Source organism: Macrobrachium nipponense, chromosome 2, assembly GCF_015104395.2.
Source record: "Macrobrachium nipponense isolate FS-2020 chromosome 2, ASM1510439v2, whole genome shotgun sequence".
NCBI classification, from domain to species: domain Eukaryota; kingdom Metazoa; phylum Arthropoda; class Malacostraca; order Decapoda; family Palaemonidae; genus Macrobrachium; species Macrobrachium nipponense.
Genome location: NC_087201.1, coordinates 70,931,893 through 70,951,896, shown reverse-complemented (window position 1 = coordinate 70,951,896; position 20,004 = coordinate 70,931,893). Strand labels below are relative to the sequence as shown.

The 20,004-nt window shown below is 40.1% G+C and overlaps 1 protein-coding gene across 7 annotated transcripts in view; it reads right to left on the bottom strand.

Annotated features, from left to right (window-relative positions):
- LOC135220659 (la-related protein 1B-like) overlaps positions 1 to 20,004 on the bottom strand; it is a 255,882-nt gene that overhangs the window by 104,615 nt on the left and 131,263 nt on the right. For 6 of the 7 annotated variants that reach the window (XM_064258015.1, XM_064258011.1, XM_064258014.1 and 3 more), the window contains one exon: positions 18,177 to 18,322. In XM_064258015.1, the coding sequence (XP_064114085.1) occupies positions 18,177 to 18,322 (146 nt within the window). The remainder of the gene's footprint in view (positions 1 to 18,176; positions 18,323 to 20,004) is intronic. The other variant, XM_064258013.1, reaches the window with a different exon arrangement.

The window sequence follows — 20,004 nt, the reverse complement described above, 5'->3', positions numbered from 1 at the left end:
TCTTGATTTAAGAGAGGGCTGTTGTACTGTCCGAGTGGACAGCTACTACTTTGTTGTGGACCAGGTCTGCAAACTCCAACAGCACCGGGTGGATAACAGTCAATTCTTTCAAGTTGAACATCCCATGTCCCCAATACTTCATTGTCTCCCAGATCTCCCCAACCAGGATTGGACGCATCTGAATAGAATACAAGGTTGAGGCTCAGAGGAAGAAGGGACTTCCCTTCTAATAGCCAGTCTTCTGACCTCCACCAAGATAGGTCCTCCTTTATTTCAGATGCTGCCTTGAACACAAATGAGTCTGGAAATTTTTTTCCCATTCCAGTTTTTAGGAAGAGCTGGAGATTCCTCATGTGAAGACTCCCCGAGGACACATTCTGTTCTATGGAGGCTAGGGTGCCCAGCAGGCTCATCCACTCCTTTGCTGAGCAATCTTGAAGGGCTAGCAAATGGTTCACCTACTAAAGGCACAACTCCATTCCTTGTGAGGATGGAAAAACGCGAAAAGTCACCGAGTCTATCCTCATCCCCAAACAGACAAAATCCTGAAAGGAGATAGAGATAACTGTAACTTTCTCAATTTTATCAGAAGTCCCAACTCCTGCCAATGATGGAATTTTCTGCACGTCCTCTGTGTACTTCTTCTCTGAATGTGACCGAGGAAGCCAGTTGTCCAGGTAAAAAGGGATATTTTTATCCCAAGTTGCAGCCATTCGCAATGGGGGCTAAGATGCGAGTAAACACTTGCGGGGCTGTCAAAAGCCCGAAGCACGGAGCTCTGAATTGGTACTCTGAAGACAAAACAAAGAAACTTCTTTGAGTCTTGGTGAACTGGGATATGGAAATGTGCGATGTCTGTATTGATGGACACCATCCAATCCCCTTGACGAATGGATAACAAAACCATCTGATCCTTTTCCATTTTGAATTTTGTCTTTGGACAAAAACATTCAGTGCTTATGTCTAACATGGGTCTCAAGCCCCCTGAAGCCTTGGGGACTTCTAACATGGGTCTCAAGCCCCCTGAAGCCTTGGGGACTTACCAATAGTCAGTTGTAAAACTCCAGGAGTAAATGGACTACTACTAACTCTATGGCCTTCTGCAGGAGTAATGCAACTTCTCTTGACAAGCAATAAATGTCTGAATTTTCTGAGTAGGTTCAAACTATCAGAGAGCTGAATAAGGGTGAAACACTCTCAAAAGGAACGTCATAGCCTTCTCTCCACACTTTATGATCCAAGATTCTGCTCCTCTTGCTTCCCAATTCATCCAAACTGGCAGAACCCTGCTCCTGCAGGTGCATGGAGGGCTGTCTCTTCACTTCTAGGTGGGGATTTTGGAGGAGGATTTCCTAATGGTTCAGGGATTAAGATGTACTCTTCCCCCAATCTAAGGAAGGACCTAGAGCTTCCCCTGCCAGAAAAGGCTGAGCTCATGCAGAAGGAGGAGGGTGTGAGCTAGGAGTGGTAACATGAGAGCGCTTGGTTGAATGAGAGAGAGAGAAGATCTGGGGTTGACTTCATCTGAAGGTCAGAAGATACTTGCATCACTGTATCCTCAGGAAAAAGGAGTTTACTATCCAGAGGAGAGTAAAGAAGGGTGGACCCCTGGATCCGAGACACTCCTTGGTGGTGAAAGAACACCAGAATTCTCTCTTCTTCAGAATGCCCAAGTACACGGAAGATAATCTTAATAAGATTATCTAATTCCGATGAAGAAAACATTATATTTCGGTCGAAAGATGTGACGGTGGAAAATTAAAGTTAACCTTTCCCTGTTCCCTCTTTTTAGAAAGCCAAAGGTTAACTTCCTTCATCGCCTTATGAGAAGAAAAGGATAGAACTAGATAAGCAACTTAAGACGAATCTACTTGATTATCTCTATTTGAATATATGAGGACAGTGGCGAAGTTGGAACTACTGGTGATATGGAGTGAGAAATTTGCCAGAAAATAGTCAAGAGGTGACTTGTAGGCCGTAAGAGCAGTCTCCTTATCTCCTTCTTCCTCTTCTTCCATCAAAGAAACAGGGGACAAGGCTATTTGCGGCTGGATAGAAGGAGTGGTGTGCTTCATAACGCCTTGGCAAGATAAAATCTGAAGAATTCACTACAAGTAGTAAAGTAGCAATTTGAAATACAGAGACGACTCCTTATCCCTTCTTCTTCTTCGGCTGATGAAAACGGCGACAAGTTCACTTAAGGTTGAACAGGAGGTACACCGAAGACTTCATAAAAACTCAAAATATTGTCAACTTATTTTGAATGGCTGCAATCAGAGGATCTGAGACAACCATAACTTGTGACCCTGTTGGTAAGACAGATTATGTAATTGTTGTCGATGGGTGCTCAGACACTTATGGAAGCCTGGGTGCCGATGGACGATCAAGTGCCAATGAACGCTCAGGCGCCAATGGACGCCTGGGAGCCATTAGATACTTGGACGCCGATGGATGCTCGGGTGCAAATGGATGCTAGGGAGCCAGTGGAAGCTTGGGCAAGTGGGTGCTTTAGTGCCAAAGGTACCTCTAGAACCAGTAAGGGCTCTTGAAGAAGAGGTAAAACATACGCCAGTAGGCACTCCTGCGCCATAAGCACTCGGCCGCTTGTGGAAGCTGAGGCATCAATGAGTGCTCTTCTGCTCTTGTGCCAATGGGAGCTCTTGAATTACTGAAGATATAGAATGTAGGACATAGTCCCTTTCTGCTCGAGGACACACAGGCACCAACAGACACTCAGGTGCCATACGCTTCTAATACAGAGGAACAATCTGGAGTAGGAAGCACAGGAGGATACAAGTCTGGCGCCAACAGATGCTCAGAACTTATCCAGCATGCAGCTTCATCAGATGGACGCCCAAAGGATGACTTCCTTGAATCTTAGAAGAGAGTATCCTATCACTACACTTAGCCACTAAGCCTTTGTCATTGCATGAAAAGCATTCTGGACTGTCCCAGAAGCTGCAAGGAGAAGGCACTACATTACGAGTCCTTCTTTACCGTGGACGAGACTCGCCAATAAAGAGCCACTAGTGCCTCGGTGACGACTCCTCAGAGTTCAACCCATTCGCGGAAAGAAGAGACATTTCCTTAAAGATGCCTTTCCAATGGCGCTCTGTCACGACCTGAGATTTAACAACAGGACTGCCTGAGGGGGGGACTGTCCATGGGCAAATCCCACTGACCCCCTTGGGCTACCAGTATGCCTCCTCCCTGGTGCTGGGGAGTTTGACAGGGGCCTTTGCCTAGGAGAATCAGGGGACAAACGACACCTACTCCATTCCACAACACTTCACTATCACAAGGTTAACAATGCTAACCCCAACACAACTGGCAATGGTATGGGAAGGAAGCAAAGGAGCAAAGTGAAGGAGTTAGTGGTAAAATTAAAGCGCTAGTAGCAGGAGAGAAAAACCACTAAAAAACTGGAATAGTGTTATCTGACTAGGTGTCCATGTATCATAAGAAAAATATTTTTATAAAATCAATTTTATTAGTACCTACCCACCAATTATATAGCTGTAGAAACTACAGCAATACAATTACTGGGCAAGTTACACTAATAAAACCACTTGAACACCTGTGTAGCTTACAACAGTGAGCACTCGGGTACCACTGTTCATTACTAGGCTCTCAGAGCTGTTGGGCGCTCAGGCACCAATGGACGCTCGGACGCTAATGGACACTCGGGTACCAATGGACACTTGGTGCTTGGACGCTAATGAACACTTGGGCGCCAATGGACACTCGTGCACCAATGGGCACTCGGCGCTTGGACACCAGTGAATGTTCAGGTGCTAATGGAAGCTCAGATGCCAAAGAATACTTGGGTGCTAATGGACACTCGGGCGCCAATGGATGCTAATGGATGCTCGGGAGCCAATGGACACTCGGGCACCACTGGATGCTTGGCGCTGCTGGGTGCTTCAGTCAAATGCAAAACATATGAGTAAAGACCAGATCAGCCAGAATAATTCGGTGCCAGGTAATCTAATAGCTTTAACAGCAAGCATACTATTTTGTCAGTCTAACTACATAAGAGATGCGTTTTGATTCAAGCTCAGCAGGCACGCTAAAGCAACATTACTTTGTTCCCTTAACTGTGTTAAGTATAGCCCTCTAAAGGGATGTTCTCTCTGTAGTGGGTTCTTGTATGTTTACAATGAAAGTTGCTCCCTATAATTAATAATTATTCTATTTGCTTTTACTAGGATCTCAATAGATCCTCCATCCGAAAGCCTATCATGACTAATTCTCTCTTGCTACATTACACTCTTGCACTTATGACAATTCTGTAAAGGAGAGATTGATAAATGTTTAAATTTTTGTCATATAGTTGCAGTAGCGAACACACTATTAACCCTCTTACGCCGAAGCCCTAAAAATCAAAACCTCTCCTGTATGCCGGCGCTGGTTTAGAGTGAGCTCGGAAGCGGAAAAAATAATTTTTTCAAAAAATCACAGCGCGCTTAGTTTTGAAGATTAAGAGTTCATTTTTGGCTCATTTTTTTTTCATTGCCTGAAGTTTAGTATGCAATCATCAGAAATGAAAAATAATATCATTATCATATGTAAATAATGCGATATATGGTAGCGAAAAAAAAAAAAATTCATAGATAATTGTATTCAAATCACGCTGTGCAAAAAACGGTCAAAGCTAACGAGTTAATTTTTTTTCGTTGTATTGTACACTAAATTGCAATCCTTTTGATATATAATACATAGTAAAACAATAAAAGCAACACCGGAAAAATATTATCACAAAATGATGTACGAATTTGTAACGCGCGGACGTAAAAAATGTTATTTTCAAAAATTCACAGTAATTCTAAATATTGTTCTAGAGACTTCCAATTTGTTTCAAAATTAAGACAAATGATTGAATATTACGATACTGTAAGAGTTTTAGATTAGAATTGCAGATTTCGACCATTTCGGACGAGTTAAATTTGACCGAATGTCGAAATTTTTATATATATATTTATTTATATGCACATATTTCGGAGATGGAAAAAGCTACAACCTTCAATTATTTTTTATTGTATTCTTCATAAATTTGCGCACATTTTGATATATGAAACTCTATAAAAAGGCTAATATGAAAAGGAGCAAATATTAGGATAATGCGATGTACGTATTTCGGAGACTTGCGGCCACGAATCGGCGCGCAGAGTGAAGGTAAATATATTTTTCAAAAATTCACCATAAATCACAATATTGTTCTAGAGACTTCAAATTTGTTTCAAAATGAAGAAAAATGACGGAATATTACTAGGCCGTAAGAGTTTTAGCTTACAATTGCGTTTTTCAACTATTTCGGTAGAGTCAAATTTGACTGAACGTGGTTTTTTTTCTATTTATCGTGATTTATATGCAAATATTTCGAAAAAAGAGAAAAGCTACAACCTTCAATCAGTTTTAGTTGTATTCTACATGAAATTGCGCACATTTTCATATATAAAACTTTATATAACAGCTAATTTTATATGGTGCAAACATTTCGACAATCGCACAAAAAAATTCTGAGTTACCGCGCGAACGTAAGGAAAATTTTTTTTTTTTTTTTTTTTTCATAAATTCATCATAAATCGAAATATTGTGCTAGAGATTTCCAAGTCGTTGCAAAATGAAGGTAAATGATTGAATATTACTAGAATATAAGAGTTTTAGCTTACAATTGCGTTTTTCGACCATTTCGGTAGAGTCAAAATTGACCGAAAGTTGAAATTTTTGCACTTAACGTTATTTATATGAAAATATTTCGAAACTGATAAAAGCTACAACCATGGGTTGTTTTTAGTTGTATTGTGCATAAAATTGCGCACATTTCCATATATAAAACTTTATGTAACGGCAAATTTAAAAGGGTGCAAACATTAGGACAATCGCACAAAAAAATTTATCGGAAGAGTTATCGCACGAACGTGAGGAAAAAGTTTTTTCATAAATTCACCATAAACCGAAATATTGTGCTAGTGACGTCCAATTTGTTGCAAAATGAAGGCAAATGATTGAATATTGCTATAATATAAGAATTTTATCTTACAATTGCGTTTCTCGACCATTTCTGTAGAGTCAAAGTTGACCGAAGGTTGAAATTTTTGCACTTATTTATATGAAAATATTTCAAAACTGATAAAAGCTACAATCATGAGCATTTTTTTGTTGTATTTTACATGAAATTGCGCACATTTTCATATATAATACTTCATGTAAAGGATAATTTAAAATGGTGCAAAAATTATGTCAGTGACGAAATAATTTCCGAGATGTGTCACTGATACTTTTTAGTGCGATAAGAAAGAAATTCGCGCTTGCGCGCCTGCGTAGCGATTGTAAACAAAACAACGCCTTGATTCGTGAACTCCCAGCATCCCCCAAGGTGCGTGATACAAAAGTTTTCGGCTGGTAGGCCTAAAAGTATTTTTCCGCAAATTTAAAAAAAAACTTTTTTGAGCCGACGTATGATACGTCCAATCGGCATACGGGAGACATTTTGACTCGACGTTTAATACGTCCAATCGGCGTAAGAGGGTTAAGTGAAAGTGATGGAAAAACTTACATATCAGAACTTTATAACAACAATAATTACTAATTCTCCAAATTCGCTTTGCAGAATTAAAATTCAACACCAACATCGTTCTGGTATGAATGCAATGTTTACATTATTGTGCTACTCTATCAGGAAGGTAGCTAATGCAATGTTTACATTATTACGCTTATTAACTCAGCAACTGTAAACATGATTAATCAAAAGATCGCTACTGAAACGTATTATCAAACAACGTCTAGTCGGTAACAGGCGTAAACATTGGTCCGACAAACCAATGTTTACCTATAGTCCTGCACTCGTCAAAGAGTAGTTGACCAATTAACTGCAATTTCGCTGTAAATGCAAACTAATGATGCACTACTTTCGTAAAAACCAACAAAACAAGGAAAAAAACTCATCCTGAAGCTTTCGGTTGAAGCTATTCCAATTTCGGTTTATATACCATATCCAGTAAATAGCCGGCAAAAAATGAATAACTGCTGCCGACACCAGACGTTTACACCAGGCGTCGCATAAACGGAATCAGCTATGGCTGTGTCATTCCTAACCTTCTCACTATGCGGCGAGACTGGTGTCACCTACACACTTATATGTCACAATCGCAAAATTTCAATCTATACTGCTGCAAATACCAGAAACTATAGCCCTTTAATCTGTAATTACTGTCACATCCACTAATATTTACAATATAGACAAACTCCACAGGTTCAAATCTCCTGGCCCAGATGGGATTCATCCAAGAGAAATTAAAGAGCTAAGAGAGGAGATAGTTCCTCACCTATAAACTCTGCAGAAAAAGTGCTGAACAAAGAAAGGCACCCAAAGGATGGAAACTAGGCAATGTGCCCCCGGTTTGCAAAAGAGGCCCAAGAGAAGAGCCGGGAAATTATAGACCAATCTGCCTAACGTCGGTCGTTTGCAAGATTTTTGAGTACATAATTGCAGATCAAATTGTGGATCACATAGATAGAAACAACTTATTGTTAAACAGTCAACACGGTTTCAGACAAAACAGATCCTGTTTATCAAACGTCTTGGAGTTTTTTCATAATATGCTAGGTCTCTACGACAGTAGTAGAGCAATAGATATACTCTACTTATATTTCCAAAAGGCCTTTCACAAAGTCCCACACAAGAAACTGATGACAAAAGTTAGAGCTTTAGGAATTGTAGGAGAAACAGCAGACTGGGTCGAAGACTGGCTAACTTATAGAAAACGGAGTCGTAATAATCGGTGAAGAATCAGAATGGGAAGATGTAACAAGTAGAGTTCTCCAGGGTTCTGTCCTTGGCCCTCTCTTATTTTTGATTTACATTAATGACATTGATATAGGCTTGACTAACAAGATAGCCAAATTTGCAGATGACACCAAACTAGGTGTAAATGAAGCACACCCAGATACAGTGGAAAGTTCAAGAAATTATCTAATGAAAATAGGAGTGGTAAAAAAAAATGGCAAATGCCTTTTAATGTATATAAGTGTAAAGTGTTACATATAGGAACAAACAACCCTCATGCCAGCTCCATGCTGCTTGGGATTGACATAAATAGTGTAGAACAAGAGGAGGACCTTGGGGTCATTATTACCATGGACTTAAAAAAAGGTACAGAAATTAATGGGATACATAATGAGGCAGTTCAAATACAGAAACAAAGAAACTGCGCTGAAGCTCTACACATCAATAGTTAGATCCCATCTTGAATATGGAGCACAGTGTTGGTCACCAACACTAAGAAAAGACATAAGTAGATTAGAAGGAGCACAAGCAAGAGCCATAAAGTTAATTCCATCCATCAGGAAAATAGGTTACCGAAGACGACTAGAGAGCCTGAACATGTATGGCTTAGAAACACGACGATTGTGAGGACAACTAATAGCAACATTCAAAATACTGAAAGGCATAACGAAAGTAGACAGTAACCTATTTACATTAAACGAAAACCAGACAAGAAATAATGGATGGAAACTAGAACTGAAGAGATACTACACATCCCATTGTGGGAACTTCTTTACACACAAAGATATGTGACATGTGGAATAAACTGCCACCAGAAGTTGTAAACAGCAACAGTGTGGAAGAGTTTAAAAGAAAGCTAGACAAAATCATTAGGACACTGTGAATGCACAGTAAAACCTGCTCTTATAGATAAGTGAGCACACGATGTCTCTCGGATGGACTAACAAGTCTTTAAGATATCATAATCCTTGTAACACACTCTCTCTCTCTCCAGTAATATTATTCCACATACCGTATATTTCGGTGTATAAGAAAACCTTTAAATCCTAAATTTCATCCCTAAAAATTGGGAGTTGTCTTATACTACAATTCCAAAAATCAAATCTTGAATTCTAAAATGTGTATCTGTAGGCTAGCCTCAGCCTCGGTGGTATCGCCTAACCTGAAGATTCACAGATAGTATAAGTAAAAAAACATTTTAACCTTATATATTATTGGCATATCTCCATCACAAATAGCCTATTTGAGGAATAATTCTGAATCAATGAAACAAACTTTTATCTATGCGATCCCAGCTGAGAAAAAGTAAACATTGAGTTACGGTTACTCTAACAGCAACCTTTATCTTTTGGTAACTTTTTACAAACTTCAGTGGTAGTGTAATTACGGTAATAATATTTAGGATAACAATATCAACTTTTCATTAAAAGTTTCTCATACATGTCACAAGATTGATCACATTTGCCACCATCATAAGGATTTCAGTCTGGTTCTGGCGAGTCAACTTCGGCTTCGTCGTTGAAATCATAAACATCTTCAGTACCAACCATGGCATTTTTTAAAAGATTTTATGACACTTTCAATTTTCATGTTCCCTATGCTTTTATAACAAAAATGTAGTGAACATCAAGTGAGGCAGCAAGCAAAGCTGTTTGTAACTGTTTAGAACGATTCACTCTTTATTAACAATAATTGTGTACGATAATTATCATTCATTATTGTAATTTTATTTGCAGTTGTTTGAGAATGGCGACGAAACAAAAATGTTATTGTTATGATACAATAAAGTTTGTTCATACTTACCTGGCAGATATATATATAGCTGTATTCTCCGCCGTCCGAAAGAATTTCAAACTCCCAGCACACGCAGTGGGCGGCCAGGTGGTTAGTACCCATTCCCGCCGCTGGGAGGCGGATATCAGGAATCATTCCCATTTTCTATTCAGATTTTTCATACCACTGTCCCCTGAGGGGAGGTGGGTGGGTACTTTAATTATATATATCTGCCAGGTAAGTATGAACAAACTTTATTGTATCATAACAATAACATTTTGTTCATGAAACTTACCTGTCAGATATATATATAGCTGAATCCCACCATTGGAGGTGGGAAGGGACAGAATAGAAGGATTTAGGAAACACCTCAAGTGCAGATGATTGACATCTTGATTCCTTACCTGTTAGCATAGCTGACTTCTTGATTACTGTCACCGAAGTCTGCTTTTGCTTTACTAGAGTTGCCAACAAGGTAGTGACCTGTGTAGTTGGTGCGCTCTAGATGATCTGTCAACGGGGGCGTGACCACAATGTGACTAGACCATATTGACCATACTGTGAGGGCAACGAAGCTAAAAACCACCACCTGACCTAACCTATCGAAGTTAGTCCCATAACTTCTAGGCTAACGAAAGGGAAAGCGCCTCAAGCGACCAACCCTTCAAAGTTAAAAGCACACCTATCCCTTTTTCTATAGGATAGGATTCGTGCTGCTTCCTGCCTCCAATAATATTTCTACGGATATGTATGGTCCTAGCGACTCGCAGATCTCATATGTCGTCTTCACATCCCGTCGGGAGTGTGAAGCGAACACAGAGTTGCTTCGCTCAAACGTGGCACTCAGGATATTACTGAGTGTCATGCTCTGTTGAAATGCTTCCGAGGCCGCGCCCTCACCTCGTGAGCACTTACTTTAAAAGGTTTCAAATCTTTGTTCAAACATGACGAATGAGCCTCTTAGAAAGACTCCTTAAAAATAACGCCAGGGCGTTCTTCGACATGGGCAAGTCTGGTCTTTTTACGGAACACCGCAGATTGTCCGAATGACCTTGACTTTCTTTAGTTTTATCAAGATAAAACTTGAGAGCCCCGACAGGGCACAGGACTCTCTGTGGCTCTTGCCCAATAATTTGTGCCATCCCCTTGATCTCCAGGCCTCTGGGCCAAGGGTTAGACGGGTTTTCGTTCTTAGCAAGAACGGAAGGCTTAGAGGACACCGAATTATGTCCTCTAAAGCCAAAACCTCTGATGATGGCTAAAACCTCACTAACCCTCATTGCCGTAGCTAGAGTGGTTAGAAAATTAGCCTTTCTGTCACGTGTATTAAGTTTACAGAAAGGAGAGGTTCGAAATGCTTTGACATCAAGAACTTCAGACTACGTCTAAGTTCCATCAAGATTTCCGCAGACCTCAAAGATCGTGAAGGGCTTTGTTGTTTGACAGATCCGAATCTCTGAGCCTAGAGGCCGTCAACAACATATTTCCGTATTCTACAATCGTTGGGACTGTTAGCTTATCCCATACTTCAGACGGAATGGGAAGGCGGTGGTAAGTCATTCACAGAGGTCAGAGGTAGGAGGAACAGTCATTCTTCCTGCCCTATGTCCAAACCCGAAACGGCCCACTCCGATTGGTACACTGCAAAATATGCAGCACTGCTTTGCTTTGGCAATGAGACTTGCAATTAATCTTGAAGATCCTCTCGCTTCTTGACAGTCTGAACGCATTCAGACTCAGAGCGGAGAGATTTTAGGTACCTCCTCGAAGTGAGGCTGTTAGAGTAGACCGATTCTCTCGGGAAGGGTCCTTGGAAAGTGCTCTCTGAAGGACGTGACCTCTGTGAATCCAGCCTCTCGAAGGCCAACATGGGGCGATCAGCGTCTTTCTCACTCCCTCTGACGCCAGCGATTATCTTATTACATTTCCTAAGCTTTTGAATAGGGGAAAAGGGCTAACCAACTATCCCCATTCCATACTATAGGATGGCGTCTATTGCTACCGCTCTCGGATCGAGAATAAGGGCGCAACGTAGAGGAAGCTTCTTCGTCTTCAATATTGCAAAATCTACGAAAGGACGTCCCCAAAGTCTCCACAACTCTCGACATACTTCTAAGCGAGGATTACTCAAAAGTCAAACGTCAGTAGTTGCTGACCGTCGATCGAGAAGATCCGCACGGACGTGCAATCGTGTAATGAACCTCTTACGGATCGTTACGTTCCGTGCCTATGCCGATAACCATCTCTCTTTTCTTGGGATATGAGAGAGCCTGCGGAATTATCTGAGATGATTTGGACCACTCGACCAAAACCTCACTCTTCGAGGAACTGGAGAGCCAACCAAATTGCTTCCAATTCTTTTAGATTATGTGCCAGGACCTCTGTCCGGATGCCTGGCTCCCTCTCATTATCACCTGAGGTGATCCTTAACCCATTGAGAGACGTTTAGAATTATCTCTAGATCTTTGATGTTATTTCAGTTCTCCTGTAGGAAAAACTGTAGAGGTCTGAATTGCAGTCTATTCAGGGAAACAAGCTTCTCCAGCGAGGAAATGGTCCCAGCAGACTCATCCATTCCCTCACTAAGCATGCTTCCTTCCCTAATAAGGCTGCGCTTTGCATAAGCAGGAGAGCATTATTATAGTGCTATGCTGCGGTAGACTCGTACAGAAATTCTGTTACAGTGCGGTAAGCAGCGCCGAACATGTCTAAGAGATATCTCTGTTGAAAATTTCTTAGCAAAAGGAAGTCGTTTATTCATGATTACCAGAAATCCCCTCAACCCGAGGCAAAAGTCATGATTGTAGGGCAGAGATACGGTTCGTAAATCAATCCCGCGGGAGAGAGAGACGTAACCGACTGAGCAGTACAACGAGCTACCTAACACTGAGTTGGTGACAGTGTGAGACACTGTGACAGTTACAGGCAGCAGCTTATGTTCACCTTCTCGCAGTCTTATGCCGAGTTGCCAGCTATTCTATTCATCTAAGGAATAGATTTTCCATTATTTGAACAGAAACTCTCAAGTTGGCATATCTAAGCGAAACAGAATTCGCTAATACAGAAGCTGATTTTGTGTTGTCGTAACATTACGCTTAATTAACCAAATGTTAAATCGGAAACTCCTGGAAAGTTGCCGGGAGTACCGATTAAATATACTGCGTCATCCACAATGACAGCAACCTCTCGTTTCGCACTATTCTGCCTGAGTTACCAGCTACTCTCTTCTACGAAGGAATAGGTTCGTTACTATTATCGATCATAAGAAAATTCTCAAGCAGGATGGATATTTAAGCGAAACATAATTCGCTACATGCAGAAGCTGAGTTGGTGTTGTTGTAACAATACCTTCAAGCATTGTCCTTACACCGGAAACTCCTGGAAGTTTGCAGGAAGGACCGATTAAATACACTTAAAATAACAGTCCTTTCGGTTGCCATCTGTAGAGGTAACCACGATATGCGTATATGACTTGAACTTTACATTAGTAATATGACGCGAAGATAAAATACCTAAGTATTGCAGTCACTTGAACATCTAATTCTCTACTACATTCTTTCCTCGACGAGGAAGAGAGAGAGAATGGAAATCGACTGTCTTCATTCTCTTTGCCAAGAAAAGGAATAATATTATTCAAATGGAAATCCTCAAGTGAGAACCGAAGATCGAAAAGGAAAGTTCAAGCTTCTTATGATATTTGACATAAGACTTCATGGACGTAGTCTATAAGTCTTTTTCCTGGATGAGCCTCTGACTAATGAATGAGAGCTCTTTCGAAATTTTGTTACTTATCCGCTTATGCGATAAAATGTTATTAAGAACTTTGTCAATGAGAACTAACCCAATTGCATGACGGAAAGTAATCCAGGAATTCGAGCATATAGCCTTCCCGATTCCCGCAGAAATCGAGGAAGGGGCAGGATTCCTGATTAGAGACTGGGCTTACGACAGGAATGACCTTAATGTTCCCCTTCGGCAGCGCAATCCCGAAAGCAGACGAGGCGTTTTATGACACCGAAATCTGCTTACAGTTTTCCTGGAATTCATCAAGTGATGGATTCCTTGAACGCTCCCTTCGTAGAAAGAGAAGTAGACATCTTGACGAGACCAAACTCCTTCCTCTACTTCGACGACGCTCTCTTGAAGAGCGTTCTTGCAGGAATCCTGCCGAACGTCTTGATGCGTAGGACGCCTATCGTTCTGAAGAACGTCCTGGCAAGTGCTCTACCGAGGCGTCATGACGTGTAGGATGCCGAGCGTCTTCAAAAGCGTCCTCGCTAGCGTCCTGGCGAGCGTCCCTCGCCTAGCGTCCTGGCGAGCGTCCATGTGTAAGACATCGAGCGTCTTCCAAAAAAGCTATCAATGTTTATGACGTCGAGCGTCTTCTGAAAGGCCACCCGAAAGCGTCCTGGAGAGCCGCACACTGCTCCTGAAGTGTGAGAGCACTATAGGAAGACGTAAGGCTATCGTCTCCAAGACGGCCTTAAAGACTTTCGTTACCTTCTAACAAAGACGGTGGCCGCCTGTGCAACATTTTGCGTCTTTAGTAATGCAAATGAACATATCCACGACACGCGCTCAAAAAAGGAACGCCGAGCGTTCCGAAAGGCATCGTCGCGAGGTGCTTGCCGAACGTCCTGATTGCATTCTTTGAGCGTCTTGAAGAGCGTCCGGAATAGAAGAGTGACGAACATCAAGGGAAGCGTCATAGTGAATGACGTGCGTCAACACGAGTAACTTGAGAGGCTTCCTGGCGAGGGGAGAGCCGCTCATGAAACGCGAGCGTCCTAAGCATAAGTACGGTGATCGTCATCAGGACGAGTCTTCAGGACGTTCGCCACTCTTGACAAAAACGACGGCCGGCTGTGCGACATCTTGCGTCTTTGTCACGGTCATCGACACTGCAGAAGGGCATTTAAAAGGACGCCTGTGTGTTCTTGGGTATGAGGAATTCTTTGCCCTTCTCCTGTCGAAAACTAGGATAGTCTGTCCAGTGTCATCTCTGTCCGCTGACAGAGCGTCCCTTAGGGACGAGTAAGATGCGTCTTGGCGAGCTTTATTTGACTATGCAAATCAGCTTGCCGGACGTCAATCTTATGAGCTTGAACAATATCCCGTTTCGTAGTAAAGCGAACGTCACATAACGTATACATAACGCCATGAGGGGAGGAGGAAACCTTAGCCGATGACAAATAAGACCTCCTTGGAGCGTCCACCAAATTGGCGAATCTCCTTGAGAAGAAGACGGTGCTTTCAATCCTGCTTCTTCTCCTGTTTCGTACCAGATCCCATCTCTCCCTTTCAGTCTAGATGGAGGAAGTGCAAACGAAGTCTTCCTCTCGATAGAGCGTTGAATGTCTCGAAAGGCGTCCTTGTGAGGGTCCTGCCTTAAGGACATTTTTAATCTCTTGACCAAGACGACAGCCGCCTGTGCGACATTTTTGCGTCTTTGTCACGCTTATCGATATTAAGTCAAGCCGAAGGGACGCCAGATCGATGTGGGTTCCCCGTAACCCTCCTTCGGCTTTCGACATGCCCTCTCCCTATCCTGGGAGTCCGACAGAGGTCCAGGCCTAGAGGCTTGTTATGGGGCGGATCTGACGTTCCCTCCTGACGAGAGAGAGGACGTGAAGCGTCCTCTTCTCTAAAGCTTCTTAGAGGGCGCGAGTCCTTCCGAGAGCTCCAACCTTGCGGGGAGGACGCCTCGGAGGACGAGAAGCAATCTTTCATGATTCGTGCACGTGCACGATCTTTGGCAGCCTTATCCTGCCGAAGGGACGCCAGATCGGTGGGGGGGTTCCCGTAACCCTCCTTCGGTTTTCAACTTGCCCCCTCCCTGGTCCTGGGAGTCCGACAGAGGTTTAGACCTAGAGGCGTTATAGGACCGATCTGACGCCCCCTCCACAACACTAGGGGCAAAATCAACATCACTACACTCACAACACTGATTGGAGAGCGAGCACTTTTTCAAGCTTACTTGATGTAATCCACAATAATAGAAAGGGCATTACTTCTCACAGAACTTCCTCTAGGCCCGTAAGCCATACCACAGGGTTAGGCAAAATAAAGTCTACTGGTACTGTGGAGGAAGACCTCCTGATTCTATCACGCTCTAATTTGCGTACATACGAATCATACGTCTCTTTCGGAATCAGTCAACATTACATTGATCTCTCAACAAAGAAAACATGTATACTAAACGAGTGTCTACCGAAGGTTTCGGTAGCCTCCCCTTACCCGTTGCAGACAACAAAATCTGAAACTAGGCTAACTAGATTCAGACATCATATGCAATGAAAAAATTTTAATTAATTTATGATAGCGTATGCCTAGCCACCAATCCAAGTCAAGTCAATCATTCAAAAAATAAGTAGGATACTTAAGCGGCTAATGAAGTTTCAAAATCCTAGGCGGAGGTAGTGGAAACAGGTGTTTTCACTACCGCGACAGAGAAAAATCTGAATAGAAAATGGGAATGATTCCTGATATCCGCCTCCCAGCGGCGGGAATGGGTATCTAACCACCTGGCCGCCCACTGCGTGTGCCGGGAGTTTCTGAAATTCTGTCGGACGTCGGAGAATACAGCGCTATATATATCTGACAGGTAAGTTTCATGAACAAACAATGGTTTCCCTTTGAGGCAACGTCAGTATGAAAAACATGATATAGAATCTGCTTTGTTAAACCCACCTTTGGAAATTGCTTATACAAGAAGTAATATGTGCACATTTCCAACCAACTTCATTAATTTATGATAAAAGGTATCTCCAAATTATATCTCTTCTAATAAATAATGGCAATGAATATACCGATAATACTCAAATCAGCCGAGATTTTGAGAATAAACAATATCCAATGCAAATGATGTACATGGCGATATTTATCTGTAATACAGTAACAATATAACAGTAATATATACAACAAGCAAAACAACCTTTATTTAAGTCATCATTATTATAAATGTAGTTGTACTGTCTAATTTTTGCAAATAATCAATTTCCTCCAAAAAACATTTTAGTTTTGTAATTTAGAAGTCGTTTTATACTACAGATATGAGATAAATTGATGAAAATTTGCCATGATTTTTAAAGTCGTCTTATATGTGGAAATATATGGTATATCTTACATGAGAGAGAGAGAGAGAGAGAGAGAGAGAGAGAGAGAGAGAGAGAGAGAGAGAGAGAGAGAGAGAGAGAGAGAGAGAGAGAGAGAGAGAGAGAGAGAGAGAGAGACTGCACACCTATTATGGCCAATCTGGGGCCAACCTGGAGTGAGCTTAATAGATACATACTTAACTACATTATAAGGATGCTGTAAATCATTATCATCATAAAAATCATTACTCAGTCATATAAACAATATGAAAAAATACGGTAATTAGTGAATAAACAGTGTTGTTATAAAAAAAATGAGAATTTTGACAATTTAAGAAGGATTAATACTTAAATATTCAGAGAAAAAACAGCTTATCTCAGGTATACAGTACAGGGGTAACTTGAATAGTTGTCAAACCTTCTATAAGGCAGATTAATTTAATTTGAATTAAACATTTTACAGATATTTTTCTATTTACATTAATATCAATATTTTAAAATGAGTAAATCACTGTTATAAGCATTTTAGGAGGTGTATATACTTAAGAGTAACAGTTGTAAAAGGGTATGTACTAATCTAAGATGTCTTAGGATGATTTAGGACTATGGTTTGGGGTGTATTTTTGTTTGAAATTACATTACGTATATTGTTTTAGTACAATAACTTCAGGTATAATTTTGTCTGAACTATATCAAAATAAGCAGTGAACTGTTAAAATAAACAGTTATAAGCATTTTAGTTTATGAGGTACTGGGTATTTGGTAGCTGTAAGCCAGCTATAAGCACTTCTAAAGGGGATTTTTGCATTTCCGCAGCAGGTTCTGAAACCTAATACCATGTAAAAGTGGGGGCGCACTGTAATACAGTTTTTCTAATAAGACAGGGTAGAGCATCAAATACAAGTACAAACAAGATAATCGGTCAGTTCGAAGTATGAGTACTTGTTCAAGAAACCACAAAATTTCCTCAAAAATTTCATTTGAAAAACAGAATGTTCAGCATACGAAATGTTTAATAAACGAGGTACCACTGTATGTAGTGTACTTGAAATCAAGGGACACGAGGGAAAACACTCTGACCAATCATGTAGTCTTATAAGCAAAAAAAAAAGAATACACACTTCTGAAGATTACATGTAGCATACAGTGAAACAGTGCATTATTAGTAGCTTTTTTTTTTACTACATTTGTTAATGAAAAGGTGGATTAAATTTCCTGTTATTTGATAACAGCTACTTCACATAGTTTCATTCTTGGTAAGAAGGGTTATATAAATTTAAATAGATTCAAAACCATTCTCCTCAATATAAATTTCCTCCCATTAAGATTTGGGTTCTTCCTCACCCAATATATACCAGCACTTTAAATAAGGGAGTGGTAGATTAAATTAACCTGTGCATTCTTCCCAACTTCTGGTAGACATTTAGTGTTTGCTATTGTATTATGAAACAATCTAAAACTGAAAAAGCATAACCCTGAACAGAAAATTTAAGACTTGGTATTTTAAGTACAGTACTTACACTTGCTTCTTTATTTTGTCCTTGACTGTTACTTTATCTTCAGTATATTCTGGGAAGATGAAGCCAATCGATGGAACAAAATACTGCATCAAACTTGGGTCCTGAAGAATATAATCTGGAATCTGTGGATAGGGAGGAATTTGATCCTTTCATTTGAAAGGAGGAAAAAAACCACAAGTGAGTTCATGGCACCTTACTCCTGGAAAGCAATTCAGTACCGTGTAAATCAGACTATGCGTAATATAATTCAGAATAAATGCAAAACAAATGGTAAGAATTTACATGGATTGAAAGTAGTGACCTTGAATCATTTTTACCAGTTGAATAATAAGAATCACCTAAAGTCCTAAAATATTATGATAACGTAATTCACCAAGATGTGACAAATTTTTTATTAATTTCTATTTTTCATAGCTAAAAACCCACGGTCTCCTAGGTCAATGGCATCACAACTGCATTCACCGAATGTATAAATGAAAATTATTGGGTCCTAAGACAACCCAAGATACTTTTATTACAAATAAATAGTATCAACCTATACTGCCAAGAGTCAGGTCCTAAGACAACCCAAGATACTTTTATTATAAATAAATAGTATCAACCTACACTGCCAAGAGTCAGACCAGTGGCCTATAGCTGTATGGGTAATAAACTAATAAACTGTGATCTTGACATATTTAGTATATTCAAAACAATTGAGACCAAAATCTAAGAAGTCAGTAACATGCACAGTTATTATTCAGCAATCCTGGATGTAATACTGTATGAGTAATAGCAAAAATATGCCTGGTGACAAAAAAAAAACACTACATATAAATATTTAGTAAATACGTGACAAGAGAGCACAAGATACATGATAACATTACTATTTTAACTTTGCAGGATTAAATTAAACTACATTGAAGTAAGACTTAGTAGTGTACAAACTTTTACACCAACTACTAAAAAAAGCAGGCTCCTGAAACCGATTCACACTCATTACCACAATGCAGGATTATAGTTTTTCCATATCTTATAAAATAAAAACAGTTACTAATGACATACAATTGGTTATTTTACACTGATCTGATCAGCAAAGTTTAATCTCTTAAATAAAACAAAGCTAATATGGAACATATACGTAATCGTAAAAGAATTGCTACCATTCATCAAAATTAAAAAGGATTTAAAATGCCTGAAGTTACATTTTAATTCAGAATACTACATGTACTACATGGTTACTATAGTAAATAGATGTACTACTCAAAGTAGTACATCTATTTACTATATTAACCAAACATTTGCAAAGTAAATCAGCTTGAGGTGTGAAGTCAGTCTAGTTATTCACTTACACTATTTACACAAAATCTAAAACTGTTAAAAGGGCCTACTTAGAAATAAGATTCTTATTTCAATGGTCATTGTACCATGAAGCACACATTTCCAAATTACATTATCAAATTATTTTAACTACTGTGAAGCTAATGGACGAGTGACAATTCAAACGGAAACATCACCTGCAAAATGGCTCCTAACACTAGAATATATAAAAAAATCGTTAACAAAGACCTTACCAATAATAATCTCAAATGATTCTACTCCTCTTCTCGGTAAACATATAAACTGTGCGGAGAAACTGACCTTCATTTAAAAACACAATAGCAAATACAGCAGATGGCAACGGAAGATAATCATCTTAGCCATCAAAGCAACTTAAATCCAGCTAAAGTACAATTACAGGACTGGTGCTGCATGCATCTTCTTCCTCTATGTGTCAAAAATCTATTAAATATTTGAAACATGAAACAGAAAATGATTCAAGCATCTAAAAATACAAAATTACATACGG